This window comes from Pongo pygmaeus, chromosome 1 (genome assembly GCF_028885625.2).
Source record: "Pongo pygmaeus isolate AG05252 chromosome 1, NHGRI_mPonPyg2-v2.0_pri, whole genome shotgun sequence".
Taxonomy (NCBI): domain Eukaryota; kingdom Metazoa; phylum Chordata; class Mammalia; order Primates; family Hominidae; genus Pongo; species Pongo pygmaeus.
The window spans coordinates 182,187,210-182,207,669 of NC_072373.2; the positions used below are offsets into that span (position 1 = coordinate 182,187,210).

Sequence of the window (20,460 nt, forward strand, 5' to 3'; positions counted from 1 at the left end):
TATTTATTGCACACATGTTTACACATAATGCTCTCTTCCTAGTTTCATGCCATCAGCAAATTTTTAAAATCATTTTTCTTCACAATGTGCATTCAGCTGATTTCTTACATAAAGTGAATGAACCCCTTACTAATACTAATCCTTATTTGTGCTTACTAGTTTTTTTTTGTTATCAGTTCTGTTTATTTCTCTTCTCGTTTGACTAAGGAACACAAGGATATGGGCTAGTAGTTGAAAAAGGTATTTGGTATTAAATTATATACCATTACCTCACATATGAACTTAACTGTGAATTATATAGTTAACAAAGCCATCTCTTCAGAATACTATTTCTTATGTCCTTGTGTGTGTCTATTAGAAATTAAGAACAGGCTGCCCATACATGGTGGGGGTAACCATATATTTTAATTCCAATTACCTTGCCTTTCATTTTTGCCTTTTCTGGCTTGTTATTTTGGCTTTTGATTTTGCATTTTGGCTTTTGATTAATAAGTCTAAGCCATTTCCTTTGTAAGTCATAGGTGCATGTTAGAATGCTTGTATCTACATAATTTTCTCAAATACTTATTCCTCAGAATGCAGTACAATCTCTTGAGCTCATATAACAATGTATAAGATAATGTTAATTTACATATCATGACACAGGATTCATTCCTCTGTTTTTATGGATTCAAGAGGTGTCTACTGGATACCTAGTCTTTGATAAGGAATATTAGCAAAAACTATAATAAAACTGTATAGTTTTATTGAAAAGGATAGTAAATCCTCACTTAACCTTTTTTTTCCCCAAAGAAACACTAGCATTTAATTCCGTTTCTTATAAGTTAAAATTTATAAGAGGAGGGGAAGCGCATTTTATGAAGAAACGTATGCATCATTTTGGGGACAGTGAGACAATGAGTTAATGGAAATCTTTAAAATTTTTCAGGATGAGAGAGACCTAGAGAAAGATGATGAACTGGAACTGAAAAGAAGTCTTTTATATAGAGACTCTGCCTGTGACAGTGACCCCGAGTATAGGTATGAATGAAATATATGTATATCCTTCTCATAGTTCTTCTAAAAATAACTGTTATATAATCTGCTGAATTTGTGGGAAATTTAGACTCAAAAGGATACTTAGTATTTATTTTTAACTGTAAATTCCTATTAAAATTTTAATGTTTGCATTACTGAAACTTATCTGTAAAAACAAATATAGTCAATTATTGATGATGCCTTTCATCCTACTTAAGATTTGTCTGCCCTGAAAACTCACATACTTCAGAATGTGTATTTATTTTAATATAAAAAATAGTTCTTATAATTTTAGACCATGAGCCAACCTTTTTTAATAATTTGAGATCAAATTCTGTAAGAGCAAATTCTGTTCTCACCTAAAATTTGAGGAATGTTAATAATAACATTTGTACAAGTTTATATGAGCAAATTTCATCAAGATTTTGACAGCTTTGTGTCAACTGACATAAATTTAATGCAGTATTACAAAGTGTAAATTTTGGATTTATACAACCAAAGGTTCTTTGAATTCTTGGATGCTATACCACTAGTTACTGTAATATGTAGCTTTCACCTTCCTGAGATTCCTGAGGAACAAACATAAGAAACAAAGCTCCAAATAAGGGAATATTTTTTAATTGCTAACTTGGGTTTTGCATTCAAATCTCTGATCTTTACTCTGGTAAGCTAGGCTAGACCATCTATGAATATGTGAGGACTTTTCCTTATGCCCCTTACACAGACTATAAGTGGGAGTGTGACTTCCTTTCTCAAAGTTATTGCCTCCCAAGCAAGAAGCAACCTAGGCCTCTCTTTAAAGTAAATAGTTTATTATAGGTAAATTTGAAAGTGAAGCAATCCAAAGAAGAAAAGAAAGATTCAGAGGGTACACACCCTGAGGAAGAGTATTTTTTACCTTTTGTTATTTTTCGTTAAAGGCATATTCCCTAAATTGTTACATGGATTAGCATCCCGATTTTGGGTGCTTAACCCATATAATTAATTCTAATTTGGGCAAGAAGTGAGAAGAATTGATACAGGAAAGAGCCTCATTTTCAAATTATCTAAGTTGTTTTTTAAAAATATAGATTTCCACTTTTACCCCCATAGATGCTGGTTCTTATATATAAGTAAGACATGGAAATCTGTATTTTAAGAGCTATCATGGGGCCAGGTGCAATGGCTCATGCCTGTAATCCCAGTGCTTTGGGAGGCCCCCGTGGGAGGATCACTTGAGGCCAAGAGTTTGAGAATAGCCTGGGTGACATAGCAAGACCCTGTCTCTACAAAATAAACACAATAAAATAAAAAATGGGATATCATGGGTAATTCTAATGTAGGTAGATAAATACTACATTTTCAAAAGTGCTGCTGTCAATTTAAGGTTTGCCATAAACCCCAATATTGGTTCTTTTTTCAGCTCACCAAGCAGTGTTATTGATTAAGCTTTTGATCACCCGAAAAATTTGGTACCTCTCAAATGAGAGTTAAGCAGAGTGTCAGAAAAGTTCTTCTTACACATTTTTGAGATCACTTTATAATCTTTGCTGCTTCTCTTATATATATACTTGAATCAATTGGATAAAGTGGTCAGTCCTTCAAGACCTTTCAGAAGGTCTTGATATTAGCTCCAGAAGCTATTGAAATGATTAGGATATTATTTTAGTTTTATCCTCAAGTAATATTATGTACTAGGCCAAGAAGTCCTCCCGTTCTGCTTTCCATCTCAAAGATTAAAGGAACTACACTCAAAGTAATCACCTCCTTGCCAGCCTTGAGGTTTCTATCAGCAGAAGTCAAGAGAGAGTTTGCAGTCTTGACTTACTATCAATCCTCTACAGATGCTGTTTGACACAGGCATCATGAAGAAGTTTGCATGAACCTCTGGAATGACTGAGTGAGGAGCTCAGCAAATCCTCTTCCCCCAAAGAAACAAACGGAACAGAATTGTCAAAAACAACAATTTAAGAACTCTTGGAATTGACCAAAAGCATATAACAGATTGAGAAGCATTTATCAAGAAAATCTACTGGTTATACTACCTAAAAGAAAGGAAATCAGCATACTGAAGAAATATCAGCACTCCCATATTTATTGTAGCATTATTCACAATAACAAAACTATGAAATCAACCTAAGTGCCCATCAGTGGATGAACGGGTAAAGCAAATGTGGGAAATATACACAATGGAATATTATTCAGCTATAAATGAAATCTTTTCATTAGCAACAACATGGATGGAACTAGAGGACATCATGTTAAGTGAAATAAGCCAGGCACAGAAAGACAAATATTGCATATTCTCACTCATCTGTGGCAGCTAAAAAAGTTGATCTCATGGAGGTGGAGAGTAGAATGGTGATTACCAGGGACTGGGAAGAGGAGGAGGGAATAGAGGGTGAAGAGAGGTTGGTTAATGAGTAGAAAAATACAGTTATGAAGAAGGGTTAAGTTCTAGAGTTTGATTGCCCAGTAGGGTGACCATAGTTAACAAAAATTTGTTGTATATTTCAAAACAGCTAGAAGAAAGATTTGGAATGTTTCCAATACAAAGAAGTGATAAATGTTTGAGGTGATATCCCAATTACCATGATTTGATTCATTACACATTGTATGCAGGCATCAAAATATATGTACCTTAGGAATATGTATAATTATTATGTATCAATTTAAAAATTAACTTTAAAAATTTACTGAATATCAGTAAGAACAGTTAGAGTCTGTGACATTATAACCTGGAGGTTCCATCCCCATCTACCACTCCCCAGCTCCATGGCACAAAAGTTCTACTAGGGAAGTCATGTTGAAATACTGGCAGCTTTGCTCCCAGAAATAACTAACTATATGGAGCAGACCATGGGAAATTCCATTAACAGAAACAATAATGGTTTGTTGGCAAACAAGCAAGGGCGGACTGAAGTTTTAATACTACTTGGCAAACAAGCAGAGGAGGCCTGAAGTTTTAATAGTGGTTGGGGCAGACAGTAAAGATCCCAAGAGAAGATAGCCACAGTTGGCTGGCCTTGATAAAGTTCTACTTATTCCTGGTTGGGTAGAAGATTATGTTTATGCTTAAGGCTGTACATATGCATGAGAGATATTGGTGAAGGCCCTAATGAGCCACTAATTTATGACTGAATGTGAAGCCTTGTGAAGGCGGAAAGTAAAATCCAGGGCAGACTTGTAAACTAGATAAACTTTGAATATATTACCAAAGCCACATACAGATTCATTGGCGAAATATGGAAGCCTTATAGGCTTACTGACTCTGACTAGTCATTTGCTGGCTACTAAGCTATGCTAACTCCGGGGTAGCCCCTGAGAAGCCAAGACAAGTACAACATGTTCTCATTGCAAATAGGAGCTAAACAATGGGTACACATGGACATACAGAGAGGTATAATAAACACTGGAGATTCTAAAAGATGGGAAGGTGTGGAGATTCTAAAAGGCGGGATGGGGTTGAAAAAATACCTGTTGGTTAGTGTTCACTATTGAACCATGAGTACACTAAAAGCTGAAAGCCCAGATTCGCCATTATGTAATATATCCATGTAACAAAACTGCCCTTGCACCCCCTAAATCTATAAAAATTAAATAGCAACAATTAAAAAAAGAAAGAAACGAGACACAAGGAATTGGACAGTGTGAAGAAACAGTTCACCATATCAGTCCAGGCAAATCATTGAACAAAGAATCGAAAAGAATCCAGTTTCTACAATCTCAAATAGATCTAAAACTTTGTTTTCTACCAAAACTTTGAGACATGTAAAGAAGAAAGTATGACCCATATACATGAAAAATGAATTACTGGAAACTAGATGTTACTCAATTAATCTTTGCCCAGATCAATATCCTAAAGCATTTCCTCAATATTTTCTTCAATAGTTTCATCCTTTCAGGTCTCACATTTAAGTATTTAATCAATTTTCGTTCGATTTTTGTATATGGTGAGATACAGGCATTATTTTTATTTTTTTGCCTATGAATATCCAGTTTTCCCAGTACCATTTATTGAAAAGACTGTCCTTTCCCCAATGTATGTGCTTGGTGCCTTTGTCAAAAATGAGTTTACTGTAAATATGTGGATTTATTTCTTCATTCTCTGTTCTGTTCCATTAGTCTATTCATCTGTTGTTATTCCAGTACTATGCTATTTTGGTTACTATAGCATCACAGTTTAATTTCAAGTCAGGTTATGTGATACCTCCAGCTTCGTTCCTTTTGCTCAGGATTGCTTTGGCTATTCTAGTTTTGTGTGTGTGTGTGTGGGGTTCCAAATAAATTTTAGGATTTCTTTGTTATTATTGCTGTGTAGAATGTCATTAGTGTTTTGATAGAGATTGCATTGACTCTAGATTGCTTTGGGTAGTACAGGCATTTGAACAATATTGATTCTTTCAATCCATGAACATGGAATATCTTTCCCTTTTCTTGTGTTCTCCAGTTTCTTTCATCAGTGTTTTATAGTTTTTGTCATAGCAGTCTTTCACTTTTCTGGCTTTTTTCTTTCTTTTAGTATTGGAAATGGGATTGCTTTCTTGATCTCTTTTGCAGATTGTTTACTGTTGGAATATAGAAATGTTGATTATTGCATGTTAATTTTTTATTTTGCAACCTTACTAAATGTGTTTAATAATTTTAATTTTTTGGTAGAGTCTTTATGTTTTTCTAAATATAACATCATGTTTTCTATGGAAGGGAATAATTTAACTTCTTCTTTTTCAGTTTGGATCCCCTTTATTTCTTTCACTTGCCTAATTGCTCTGGCTAGGACTTCCATTACTATGTTGAATATAAGTGGCAAAAGTGGGCATCTTTGTCCTGTTTCAGATCTTTTTCCCATTCAGTATAATATTAGCTGTGAGTTTGTTGTATATGGTCCTTAACATTTTGAGGTATGTTCCTTCTATGCCCAGTTTATGGAGGGGTTTTATTATGAGTGGATGTTGAATTGTATTGAATGCTTTTTCAGCACCCATTGAAATGATTATACTTTTTTTTTGTTTTTGATTCTGTTGATATTATGTATCACATTTATTGATTTGCCCATGATGAACCATCCTTGCATCCCTGGAATGAATACCATTTGATCATGGTGAATGATCTTTTTCATGTGTTTTTGAATTCAATTTTCTAATATTCTGTTGAGGGTTTTTGCATATGTTCATCAGGAATATTAGCCTGTAGTGTATTTTTGTTGTTGTTTTTGTCTGGTTTTGGTACCAGGGTAATGCTAGTCTTATAAAATGGGTTTTCTTATATCTTTAATTTTTTGTAATATTTTAAGTAGACTTCTTATTAGTTCTTTAAATATTTGGTAGAATTCAGCAGTGAAGCCAGAGATCCAGGGCTTTTCTTTTATAGGAGACTTTTTATTACTGCTTCAATATTGTTATTCATTATTGGTCTGTTCAGGTTTTGTATTTGTTCATATTGTAATCTTGGTTTGTAGGTTGCGTGTATCTGGGAAGAAACTTTACAATCTCTAACAGGCCTGGAAGGTCTAATCTATAAAAAGTATTTCATTGACCTTGAAGAAGGTCAATTATTTATATATGAAAATAAACTCAACATTTTATCCATAAAAAATGTAATTCCAGAATTTAATATTTATGTTAGTAAAATTATAACACTGATAACATAAAAAGTGCTATTAATCCTTAAGAAAGAGTTACCTTTTCTTTTCTATCTTCATCACAGCTAGCCCAGTCTTAGTCTATTTCATTAGCTTTCTATGGGCTTCCTCTCACTTACATGCGTGCTCTCTCGCACGCGCTCGCTCTCTCTCACTCTCTCTCCCACCTTCTTTTGTCCTTAAGACCGTCAAAACTACAGTTGATCCTTTCACTTCAAACTCTTCTGCCTTGTTTCCATTTTCCACAAATGTTCATAGTTAGCCTAATTTTCTACTCCTTGAGGGCAATAGCAGCATGGCATAGTAGAAAGGGTCTTAGAGCACACACGTTGTCTTTTTCATTTTGCCACTTACTAGCTGAGCAGTCTTAGGCAAGTCACTTAACTTTACTGAGTCTTAATTTCTATATCTACCAACTTCTATGTGTTGTAAGATGTATTCCTAAATAGATATAAAGTACCTAGTTTAGTGTCTCATATTTAATAACGTCTGTGTTTAAATTTTAAAACAATTCTGTAAAACTAAAGTTAAGGAAGCTGAGACTCTGGATAGTTAAATAAATTGCCCAAGGTCTCACAGCTTATAAAGGACTGAGCTGGAATTCAGTTTCAGGTATGCCTGACTTTTAGCAACTATGCATTCTTTTTTTTTTTTTTTTTTTTTTTTTTTTGAGATGGAGTTTTGCTCTTGTTGTCCAGGCTGGGGTGCAATGGCGCGATCTCAGCTCACTGCAACCTCCGCCTCCCGAGTTCGAGTGATTCTCCTGCCTCAGGCTCCCGAGTAGCTGGGATTATAGGCAAGCGCCACCACGCCCAGCTAATGTTGTATTTTTTAGTAGATATGGGGTTTCTCCATGTTGGTCAGGCTAGTCTCGAACTCCCGACCTCAGGTGATTTGCTTGTCTCAGCCTCCCAAAATGATGTTGGGATTACAGGCGTGAGCCACTGTGCCTTGGGCTGTGCATTCTTATACTGGCCATACCAGGCCAGTATAAGAACTGCTTTTATTATGTTCTGCTTTTATTATGCTGTACCTGTGTCTGTTCTCTGAATTCCTTTTTCACTCTAACATAAAATTTTAATTTTACTGTTTTATAACAGTTTTACACAGATACTTCTGCTTCCCCTTTTAAAATGTCCCTCTTTGAAAGCACAGTTTTATTTGAAAAATAAAACTGTGTTTTATTTTTCACAGGCCCAGCAGAGTATTAAATAGCCATAGAGTACTCAATAGATATTTGATTTACATAGTACTATCTCTAATTTTGTTTCATTATTGTTTTGAACCTTTTATATCCCTTTTTATAGCTCATGTCAGCAGCCACGTGGCACTTTCCATTTGGATGATGGTGAATACTGGTCCAACAGGGCAGCCTCTTATAAGGGAAAATCCCACCGACCCGTCTTTGAGAACAGCATGGACAAGATGTACAGGAACTTATACAAAAAGGCTTGTAGTTCTGCTTCACATACACAGGAAAGCTTCTGAGACCATCCATGATAAACCTCATGAGTGTCCGTGTCAACTTCTCAATGAAAATGTTTGATGTGATCAATATCTGTATTCCTTTTTTTAAAAAGGGATTATATCTAAGTACAGTAGTTATACTTGAATAAGTTCATTACTTCAAATGGTAAATTATCTTAGGCAAGCCTTTTAAAATAATTATTACAGAAGAGTCTGCTGTGTTGCAAACATTAGAGCTCTGTCACACAGTCACATCTTCCAATATGTGACAAGGATATTCTGTTACATGTACATCTCATATTACATCTGCAAATCCAAGAATAGTTCCTTTCTAGAAATGTTTTTTTTTGCCTCACCTTGCAATTTTCTTTTCATCTACTTAACTGGTTATCTTGTCTGTGTAAGATTTAATTAATGTTGACTAGCTTTTCTTGGTGATGAACAAAATGATATCCTATACAGAAATGAATTTCCTAAGGGTTTAAAACCTGTTTTCACTAACATTTTCTACTTCTTCCTTTTTCAGAACAGGCTATTATATTTCTTAGCTCATAGGCTTTCTTTTTAAAGACTATATGATCATTCACTTCTTCTCTGGAAGAACTATCTAAGTTGCTTAAAATGCATAGCAGTTAGCTAGAAATATCAGTGGCCATGGATTATCGAAAATTTGAATAACTAATTTTTAAAGATAAAATTCTTTGCATGATTTTTTTTCTAGGGCCATACCTTTTGGTGCAACCAGAATCAGAAAATGGCCTCTGTTAGTAAGCTTATAGAAACCTAAAAATAATAATGAAATTATATTGTAATTCGACTGCTTGGAATTTGTGTAAGTACCATATGGCCCAAGACACTATTATAGTATCCTCACTTTAAAAAAAAACACTTGGAACCACAATGCGAGTAAAATATTATAGCAGAGCGCTTTGTGGGAGGCACTGAAAATGTTGTTGATTGATGGATAGAATTAACTTCTCCTCCCCCACCCCAACACACACCTGTGAAGCCAATAATACTATGAAGATATAAAGAAATCAGCTACTTTATATTTAATAGAGAGTGAGGGGAGGGAGAGGAGAGAGTAGGAATAAGTGAACTGGGCTTATAGTCTTGAAGAGTTGACTAAAAGATAATATTTTCTCATTGACTCTGTTTTTGGTTAATTTTACAGTTATGATTGAAAAAGAACAAAATGAACTTCCTTTAAAATGAAATTAAAATGTGAAACTTGGTGACTTATTTTTGTAGTAGAACTTGTTAACATCATGTTAAGGGTGCTTTAGTATCACAGTCTGTGATATATCAGAAAGGGCATTAGAACTATCTCTACGAGCCAGGAGTCCTAAGCTTTAGTATCCTATGTCTGCCATTTTCTAGCTGAGTCTATTTAATTCTCAGATCCTTTGTTTCCTAAGCTATTAAATGATGAGAATGTAGTAGACCCCGAACTATGTTCTGTGGACCGAGATCACTGTTTTAGGAGTTGATTGTTGGAATGTAGATATAAGTATGTAATTGGCCATCTAAGTTTAGGAAAATCTGTTTGCTACACACATACACAGACACAAACACACACACACACACACACACACACACACACCTCTTAGAGAGTCATATGTAGGATTATAGAAGTAAAAAGAGATGATCTTAATGCTGGAATAGCGCCTGTAAACTGGGGCTGTCTACAGCAAACTAGGATATATGGTCACCATGCTCATTGTGAACACTAGCCTGTTAGAGGCTTTAAGAAAATTCTGGTATAAATCTCTCTTACTCTGCATCTAGTAGAGAGCTTGGCATGTAATTGATGTTCCTTAAATATTTATTGAATTAACTCAGAATTTTGTAAACTAAGTTTAGCATGTACCACTATTTGTTATTCTTGCCACCACCCCCCATTCCCCTAGCTCCTCACACTACCTCCAATGTCATCCTAAGGTACATGTGGATACCTAGGTTGTGGAAATGCTGGACTACACAATTGCTGAGTTACTCTCTGGCTATAGATTATATGATGAGGTATTTTACCATCAGCTTTTGAAGGTCAACATTGATTAATGCTCTTTTAAAAAAAATTATATCCTCAGTGTTTTTCCGTGGGAAAATAAATGAAAATTCTTTTAAAAGTTGCTGTTTGGTGAAAAGAACAAACGTGACTTTCAAAGAAAATGTTTTACTATCACCAAAATCTCCCGAGTGAATAAGTACCACAGAAATTACTTATTGCACCTGTATCTGCCATTGGCTGTGAAAAAGGCTGCAAAAAGTAGGGCTGAAAGGGAAACTTTAGAAACTAATATTCTGAAAGATGTTTTCCTATGGATTAAGTTTAGTGTCTTTCTGAAAGTTGGGGGCAAATTCCCAGATACTAATAGCATCTTTGCTAAGTGTCTGATTATCTTCTATTCCCTAGGAGGAAAGAGTGGTCCATGTTGCTGTAACTACTACTATAAGTGCTTATGCTGTATTGTTTTTAAGGAGTAAAACCTTTAAGTGCTAATAGTTGTCTTTTCTCATTCACAGGAGCAGAAAGGTGCAGTTGTTTATTCTCTTAGCCTTTTTTTTTTCTGTATTTCCCACAAATCTAGAAATAATTATTGGAGTTAATATGAAAGATAAATAGGCTTTTCTTTTTACTTTTTAATTTTTTTTCTTTAAATCATAAAAAACCTGGGGATTTAGGAAAATGTCAAAATCAACAAATAAAGATGAATCATTGGAATGAGACTCTTCCTTGGTTCTACTAGCTAGTTATATAACCTTATTTAAGTCATTTATGCTTCTTGGAGCTCAGTTTTCTCACCAACAGGGTGATAAAAGGGTTAATTTAGAATGATCCTTTGACATTTCATAATTGTACAATTAATATGTCAGGAAGTCCTAGGCAGGCAGAGTTGTTTTCTGATTTCCAAAGATTAAGCCCCTGATTAAAAATCTGGAACAAATAGAGAATTTTCATTATTGTGTTCATTTGCTAATAATAGCTTGAGATATAATTCACTCTGAAAAAGTATACAATTAAGTGGTTTTTACTATATTCACAGAGTTGTGCAACAATAACCACTCACTAGTTATAGAATATTTTATAACTCCCAAAAGAAATCCGGTAACCATTAGTGATCACTTCCCACTATTAGTGATCAGGATAAGATCAGGACAAGATCAACTCCTCCCCATAACTCCTGGAAACCACTGTATGCTTTTTGTCTCCATGCCTATTCTGGACATTTCATATAAATGGAATCACATAACATGTGACCTATTGTATCTGGCTTCTTTCACTTAGCAAAATATTTTGAGAGTTCATGCATGTTGTAACATGTATGAATACTTCATTCCTTTTTATTACTAAATAATAATCAATCATATGAATATACCACATTTTGTTTATCCATTCAATTGATAGATATTTTGGTTGTTTCCGCTTTTTAGGTATTCTGAAATGCTGCTCTGAACACTTGTATACAAGTTTTTTGTGTGGACATATGATTTTATTTCCCTTGAGTATACATCTAGGAGTTGACTTTCTGGGTCCTATGGAAACTATGTTCAACATTTTGAAGAACTACCAAATTGTTTTTCAAAGTGAACGTGCCATTTTACAAAGATCAACTGTGTTGATCTTTATCTTAGGATCTTAGGCAAGTTATACATTCAAGCCTCATCAATATATTCATCACATATGTATTAAGAACTATGTTAGAAATAGAGGGCATATAAAAATGTATCTTTAAAAGTATGAAAACAAAAACAGTGTATTTAAACATTTGTAGTGGTTTGGTGACTTCTATGGTATGAAAATGCAAGAATGGGGATAAAGGCTTTCTAGCTTGATGAAACAGAACATGCAGAGGCATGAAAATGGGAGGGAGCATGATTGTTCAGGAAACTCCTCCAAGTGCTTTAGCTAGAAGTGGTGTGCAAGGTTGCAAATGCTATGGTAGAATATGACTAATGCAGTAAGAGAACTACAAAGAAGCCTAGAGCAGCATTAGAAGAGGTGACCATTGAGCTGAATGTCGAAAGATTGAAAGGACTTTTGAGAATAGGAAAACAAGGTGGAATAAACTAAATATTGGTCAGATTTTACAAGGGTGGAGGTGGAGTTTAAAATATCCAGAGTCAGTTAAAAATAAAGATCTAGAACTTGGGAGAACTCAAGAATACAAAACACATTTTGAAGTCAGATAAAAATAATGAAGTCAGATAAAAATAAATGAAAGCTCTACTTTTTGTTTTTGTCCTACTTTATATGTGACCATAATAGGCACCCTGAGAGTGCTGGACCTCAAGTAATTGAATGTTTTGCTAATTAAGGAGGCTCTGGTGGTAGTGAGATAGTTTGAGGGCAGCCCCTTTAAAAATAAGATAGACAGCCATATGCAGTGGCTCACGCCTGTAATCCCAGCACTTTGGGTGGCCGAGGTGGACAGATCATCTGAGGTCAGGTATTTCAGACCAGCCTGGCCAACATGGTGAAACCCTGCCTCTACTGAAAATACAAAAATCAGCCAGACGTAGTGGCATGCACCTGTAGTCCCAGCTACTCGGGAGGATGAGGTAGGAAAACCACTTGAATTTGAGAGGTGGAGGCTGCAGTGAGCCAAGATTGTGCCACTGCACTTCAGCCTGGGTGACAGAGCTCAAAATAATAAGAAAGAAATCCTCCTTCTAACTAGCTACAGTTTCAATGTACAAAATGAAGAGGTAAGAGAGAAAATCCAACATTTTGTTAAGTTAATGTGTTTATTATTACTGAATGATATACTTTGAGTTTAATTATATGATGTTTCCTCAGATAATCAGTACTTGTGACTGTTCACCCATTCACAAAATATTCCAGGCAATCTGCAAGACATTGAATGATAACCCAGAGATAAACAAAAACACAGTTCTCAATCAGAGTTTGTGTGTGTATAGGGGGTTTGGGGAGAGACTGGCATTCACTTGAGGGATAATAGTTGAAATTAGTTGATATTCTTTCTAGCTGTCTTGGATAGCATAAGCCTTAGAAATTCCACTTACTAAGGTTTGTGAAGTAAGAAGGAAATAAGCTAACACAGAACAGATATCAGCTGATACACTGTTCTCTAAAAGTTAATAAAGTTACTTAACATTACTTAACAGTAAAAGTTAATAAAGTTACTTAACATTACTTAACAGTAACTTAACATTACTCATTACCAAATTACTTCTGCTTTTGAGGGGAAAAACATATAAGATATTCAAGAAGGAAGTGTTATCAACAAGATGGTAGAGTAGGAGACCCTGGCCCTCAACCCCACAAACAACAATTTGATAGACATCCAGGAATGGAAATAGCTGTGGGAGGGCTTTGGAGTCCAGATAAGAAACTGTGGCAGCATAGTAGAGCAAAAAAGCAAAGCAAAACCAAACCAAAACAACAACAACAACAGAAACAAGAATAACCACAGAATGGGTATGAAGAAGTCTCATTTTATCTTTATGCCATCCGTCAGGCTGGCACAGCTCATTACCAAGTGTTACCCTCAGGTGAATATGAGAGCAGGGTGAGTGTCCAGCCTCTTCACAATTTGTGTGTACCGCCCAAAAGATCCACATTGGTTTTATCCCACTCAAATCCCGGGGAAGACTGGCATAGCTGAGATATCTGGAAGCAGCTAGGAATAAAGAAGGACAGAGGGCATTGTGTCAGCCACGTGGCAGGGGATACCATGGTTCATAGCGGCCTGGTCTTCAGATGACCCCAGCACCCTTCTCCACTGAGGACCTCCCAGCTGGCTTGGAATTCCCGTGGCCTTCACCGCAGATGGCCTCCTGGCTTTCTCCTTCATGGACCCCAGCTGACTAGGCTATTTTTACCTCCAGTGGAGCTGCCCCAGCCAGCGCCTCTGTGGGCACCCAAACCCTGGGAACCAGTGCAGTCCATGCATGCCTGCAGTTGGCACTGACCCACTAGCCCCAGTTTTAACCACCACATTCATCTGTGACCAGTTCTCATGGGCATGTGCACGCACACAACTGGCCCTGGCTGTTAATCACAGCACACGCAAGCACTGCTTATTTGCACCACTGCGTGCATGCCCTTACCCAGCTCTCACCACTGCACATATGCCTGCTATTGGCTTTGGCTGTTGCAGCCACATACTCACTGGTGGTTTGCACTGCTGCACGTATGCCCGCCTATGGCCACCTCTTGCCACCACATATACACCTGCTGCTGTTCTTGGTTGTTAGTGCCACAGGCATACTTGCCACCAACCCTCCTGTTGTGTGCACCCCTAGCTCTCCCCAGTCTTTACTGCCAACTTTGGCATTATCTATGCAGGTGCACTTGCTGCTATATCCAGTGGCACCAGTAAGGACCCCAGCAGCCCTCATGGGCACCACAGAACCCCCACAACATTCACAGCTGAGGACAACATAGTTGCCAAGTGTTGTGGACCCTGGCTACTTCAGCTCCTGTGCCACCACTCCTGTCCCTCCTGGACACAGAGCTGTGACAGGTTACAGCAGTTGGCACCTCATATGCCACTAGACTGAGTGTCACAGCATACTTCTGCTCCCCCTCTCAGTGAGGAACTTTTCTTACCAAAGGTGGTCTGGAAGAGGTAAGTGCTGCTTCAAATGCACTGACACCAATGCAAAGATAAAAGAAGCATGAAAATTTAGAAAACTATGATACCACCAAAGGAATACAAACTTACAGTAACTGACCCCAAAGAAATGGGTATTCGTGAGTTAGCTGCCAAATAATTTAAAGTAATTGTGCTTTAGAAGCTTGGTGAGCTACAAGACAACACAGGTAAACAATATAACAAAATTAGGAAAGCGGGGACAAAATGACAACTTCAACAAAGAGATTTAAAAAACCCATAAACATAAAGAAGCAACGGGGGAAAATGGTGGCTAGGAGGCAGGACTAACTTGGAGCTCCCACTTCAACAGGTAGAGCAGTGTGTGGAGACCCACAGCATGAACTCTTGCTCTTAGAACTACTGCAGGAGCATACCAGGAAAGCCTAGAGAATCCACAGACCCTTTGAAGGAAGGGGACTGCCACTGCAGGATCCCTGGGACAGCCAAGGAACTGTGAGTCCACTTGCTTTCTCAGCTGGGATGCTTGTAGCCTGGGGCAACTTCTAAGCCCTGCTCACCGGCTGCCTGGAAATAAACTCGGTGCTACTGGGTGAGGGGGGCAGGTGGGCGTGGTGGGAGTGAGACCAGCCTTTTCGTCTGCCGGCTGTGTGGGAGCTGATTGAGGACTGTGGCTGCCGACTTTCCCCCACTTCCCTGGTGACCTGTGTGGTGCAGCAGAGATAGCCATATTCCCCCTGGGAACATAACTTCATTGGCCTGGGAACCACACCCCCATCCCCCACAGCATCTGCAGCAAGTCCAGCCCAAGGAGAGTCTGAACTCAGACAGCCTAACCCTGCCCACACCTGATGATCTTTCTCTACCCGCCCTGGTAGCCAAAGACAAGGGACATAATCTCCTGGGAGCTCTATGGCCCCGCCTACCACCTGATCCTCCCCATACAACCCCAGCTGATATGCTTTTGAAAGTGCCACCTCCTGGCTGGAAGCCAACATAAAACCAGTGAACTTAACAAAAATACAATCAAGGACCCTCACAGGGTCTGAGAGACAGTTTGTTATAATTTCTGTTCTTTAACATTTGCTGAGGAGTGCTTTACTTCCAGCTATGTGGTCAGTTTTGCAATAAGTGTGATGTGGTGCTGAGAAGAATGTATATTCTGTTAATTTGGGGTGGAGAGTTCTGTAGATGTCTATTAGGTCCGCTTGGTGCAGAGCTGAATTCAATTCCTGGATATCTTTGTTAACTTTCTGTCTCGATCTGTCTAATGTTGACAGTGGGGTGTTAAAGTCTCCCATTATTATTGTGTTGGAGTCTAAGTCTCTTTGTAGGTCTCTAAGGACTTGCTTTATGAATCTGGGTGCTCTTGTGTTGTGTGCATATATATATAGGAAAGTTAGCTCTTCTTGTTGAATTGATCCCTTTACCATTATGTAATGGCCTTCTTTGTCTCTTCTGATCTTTGTTGGTTTAAAGTCTGTTTTATCAGAGACTAGGATTGCAAATTCTGCTTTTTTTTTGTTTTCCATTTGCTTGGTAGATCTTCCTCCGTTCCTTTATTTTGAGCCTATGTGTGTCTCTGCCCATGAGATGGGTCTCCTGAATACAGCACACTGATGTGTCTTGACTCTTTATCCAGTTTGCCAGTCTGTGTCTTTTAATTGGAGCATTTAGCCCATTTACATTTAAGGTTAATATTATGTGTGAATTTGATCCTGTCATGATGTTAGCTGGTTATTTTGCTCGTTAGTTGATGCAGTTTCTTCCTAGCCTCAATAGTTTTTACAGTTTGGCATGTTTTTGCAGTGGCTGGTACTGGTTGTTCCTTTCCATGTTTAGTGCTTCCTTCAGGAGCTCTTTTAGGGCAGGCCTGGTGGTGACAAAATCTCTCAGCATTTGCTTGTCTGTAAATTATTTTATTTCTCCTTCACTTATGAAGGTTAGTTTGGCTGGATATGAGATTCTGGGTTGAAAATTCTTGTCTTTAAGAATGTTGAATATTGGCCCCCACTCTCTTCTGGCTTGTAAAGTTTCTGCCAAGAGATCAGCTGTTGGTCTGATGGGCTTCCCTTTGTGGGTAACCCAACCTTTCTCTGGCTTCCCTTAACATTTTTTCCTTCACTTCAACTTTGCTGAATCTGACAATTATGTGTCTTGGAGTCACTCTTCTCGAGGAGTATCTTTGTGGCGTTTTCTTTATTTCCTGAATTTGAATGTTGGCCTGCCTTGCTAGGTTGGGGAAGTTCTCCTAGATAATACCCTGCAGAGTGTTTTCCAACTTGGTTCCATTCTCCCCGTCACTTTCAGGTACACCAATCAGACGTAGATTTGGTCTTTTCACATAGTCCCATATTTCTTGGAGGCTTTGTTTGTTTCTTTTTACTCTTTTTTCTCTAAACTTCTCTTCTCACTTCATTTCATTCATTTGATTCTTCAATCACTAGCACCCTTTCTTCCAGTTGATCGAATCGGCTACTGAAACTTGTGCATGCATCACGTAGTTCTTGTGCCATGGTTTTCAGCTCCATCAGGTCATTTAAGATCTTCTCTACGCTGTTTATTCTAGTTAGCCATTCGTCTAATCTTTTTTCAAGGTTTTTAGCTTCTTTGCAATGGGTTTGAACATCCTCCTTTAGCTCGGAGAGGTTTGTTATTACTGATCCTCTGAAGCCTTCTCTCAACTTGTCAAAGTCATTCTCCATCCAGCTTTGTTCCATTGCTGGTGAGGAGCTGTGTTCCTTTGGAGGAGAAGAGGCTCTCTGAGTTTTAGAATTTTCATCTTTTCTGCTCTGGTTTCTCCCCATCTTTGTGGTTTTATCTACCTTTGGTCTTTGATGATGGTGACGTACAAATGGGGTTTTGGTGCAGATGTCCTTTCTGTTTTTTAGTTTTCCTTCTAACAGTCAGGACCCTCAGCTGCAGGTCTGTTGGAGTTTGCTGGAGGTCCACTCCAGACCCTGTTTGCCTGCGTATCACCAGCGGAGGCTGCAGAATAGCAAATATTGCAGAACGGCAAATGTTGCTGTCTGATCATTCCTCTGGAAACTTCGTCTCAGAGAGACACCTGGCCATATGAGGTGTCAGCCGGCCCCTACTGGGAGGTGCCTCCTAGTTAGGCTACTCGGGAGTCAGGGACCCACTTGAGGCGGCAGTCTGTTGGTTCTCAGATCTCAAACTCTGCTGGAAGAACCACTACTCTATTCAAAGCTGTCAGACAGGGACATTTAAGTCTGCAGAAGTTTCTGCTGCCTTTTGTTCAGCTATGCCCTGCCCCTAGAGGTGGAGCCTACAGAGGTAGGCAGGCCTCCTTGAGCTGTGGTGGGCTCCACCCAGTTTGAGCTTCCTGGCCGCTTTGTTTACCTACTCAAGCCTCAGCAATGGTGGGTGCCCCTCCCCCAGCCTCACTGCCGCCTTGTAGTGCCTTGCAGTTAGATCTCAGACTGCTGTGCTAGCAATGAGTGAGGCTCCGTGGGTGTCGGACCCTCTGAGCCAGGCGCAGGATGTAATATCCTGGTGGGCCGTTTGCCAAGACTATTGGAAAAGCACAGTATTAGGGTGGGAGTGACCTGATTTTCCAGGTGCTGTCTGTCATGGCTTCCCTTGGCTAGAAAAGGGAATTCTCTGACCCCTTGCACTTCCCAGGTGAGGTGATGCCTTGTCCTGCTTTGGCTCATGCTCTGTGGGCTGCACCCACTGTCCTGTACCCAGTGTTTGAAAAGCCCCAGTGAGATGAACCCAGTACCTCAGCTGGAAATGCAGACATCACCCGTCTTCTGTGTCAGTCACGCTGGGAGCTGTAGACTGGAGCTGTTCCTGTTCGGCCATCTTGAGGAATTCTCTCTGCTTCTTAAACTTTCAATAATTAGAAAAGGGAAAACCCTCCCAAACTCACTTTATGAGGCTAGCATCATCGTGATCCAATTCCAAAGACACTTCAAGAAAAGAAAACAGCCAATATCTCTGATTAACATAGATATGGAAGTCCTCAATAAAATAGAAACAAAGTAATTCAATGGCACATACAAGGATCATACACCACAACCAAGTGATGTTTATCCCTGGGATGCAAGGATGGTTCAGCATACAAAAATAAATCAATGTGAGATACATTAACAGAATGAAAGACAAAAACCACATGATCATCTCAATATATGCAGAAAAAGTACTTGACAAAATTCAACAACATTTTATGATAAAAACTTTAAACAAAATAGATATACAGGAAACTTATTTCAACACAAGAAAAGCCATATATAAAAAACCCACTGCTAACATTATAATCAATTGGATAAAGCTTAAAACTTTTCCTGTAAGATTAGGAACAAGGAAAAGATGCTCACTCCCTCCAGTGCTATTCAGTATTCTACTGGAAGTCCCAGTGTGTTAGTTAGTTTTTGCATTGCTATAAAGAAATACCTGAGATTGGGTAATTTATAAAGAGAAGTTTAATTTGCCCATGGTTCTGCAGGCTGTACAAGCATGGCTTCAGCATCTTCTTCTAGTGAGGGCCTCAGGAAGCTCATAATCATGGCAGAAGGCAAAGGGAGAGCTGACAGTACCACATGGGAGGAAAGGCAGCAAGAGAGAGAGAAGGGAGAGGCCTCAGACTCTTTTAAATAGCCAAATCTCATGTGAACTACCTGAGAAAGAACTCACTTATCACAAGGGGATGGTGCTAAATCATTCATGAAGGATATGCCCCCATGATCCAATTACTTCTCACCAAGCCCCACCTCCAACATTGGGAATCACATTTCAACATGAGACTTGGAGGGGACAAACATGAAAACCTAATATAGTTTGAATGTGTGTCCTCGCACAAATCTCATATTGAAATGTAACCCCCAATGTTGGAAGTGGGGCCTGATGGGAGGTGATTTGATCATGGAGGCTGATTTATCATGAATGGTTTGGCACCATCCCTCATGGCACTATCCCTGTGATGGTGAGTTCTCTTGAGATCCAGTCATTTAAAAGTGTGTAGCACCTCCCCCCTCACTCTCTTGCCCATGCTTTTGACATGTGACATGCTTGCTCCCCCTTTGCCTTCTGGCATGATTGGAAGCTTCCTGAATTCTCCCCAGAAGCAGATGCCACTATCCTTCCCTTACAGCCTGCAAAACAGTGAGTCAATTAAACCTCCTTTTTTTTTTTTTTTTTTGAGACAGTCTAACTCTGTCACCCAGGCGAGAGTGCAGTGGCGTGATCTCGGCTCACTGCAACTTCTGCCTCCTGGGTTCAAGTGATTCTCCTGCCTCAGTCTCCCAAGTAGCTGGGACTACAGGTGCCCGCCACTACACCCAGATAAATTTTTTGTACTTTTAGTAGAGACAGGCCTTCACCATGTTGGCCAGGCTGGTCTGGAACTCCTGACTTCAAGTGATCTGCCTGCCTTGACCTCCCCAAGGTGCTGGGATTACAGATGTGAGCCACTGTGCCTGGCCAAACCCTCATTTTTTAAAATAAATTGCATAGTATCAGGTATTACTTTATATCAATGTAAGAAGGGACTAATACAAAACTATATCACCTAGCCAGAATAATCAGGCAAAATTTTAAAAAGGCATCTAAATTGGAAGGATGATATAAAATTATCTCTATTTGCATTTCACATGATCATATATATAGAAAGCCCTAAAGGCTCTACAAGAAAGCTGATAGAATAAATTCAATAAAGTTGCAGTATAGAAAATTAGCACATAAAAAATCAGCACTAATTCTATACCCTAACAGCTATCTGAAAGGGAAATATAAAAAGCAATCCCATTTACA

General features: G+C 38.5%; 1 protein-coding gene across 9 annotated transcripts in view; it reads left to right on the forward strand.

Moving 5' to 3' along the window:
* SPATA6 (spermatogenesis associated 6) overlaps nucleotides 1–9,344 on the forward strand; it is a 141,914-nt gene extending 132,570 nt beyond the window's left edge. For 6 of the 9 annotated variants that reach the window (XM_054488707.2, XM_054488723.2, XM_054488753.2 and 3 more), the window contains 2 exons: nucleotides 929–1,020; nucleotides 7,945–9,344. In XM_054488707.2, the coding sequence (XP_054344682.1) occupies nucleotides 929–1,020; nucleotides 7,945–8,125 (273 nt within the window). In that variant the 3' untranslated portion in view covers nucleotides 8,126–9,344. Of the gene's footprint in view, nucleotides 1–928; nucleotides 1,021–2,840; nucleotides 3,159–7,944 lie in introns of all 9 variants that reach the window. The other 3 variants (XR_010124697.1, XR_010124698.1, XM_063656459.1) reach the window with 2 other exon arrangements.
* Nucleotides 9,345–20,460: the final 11,116 nt, after the last annotated feature.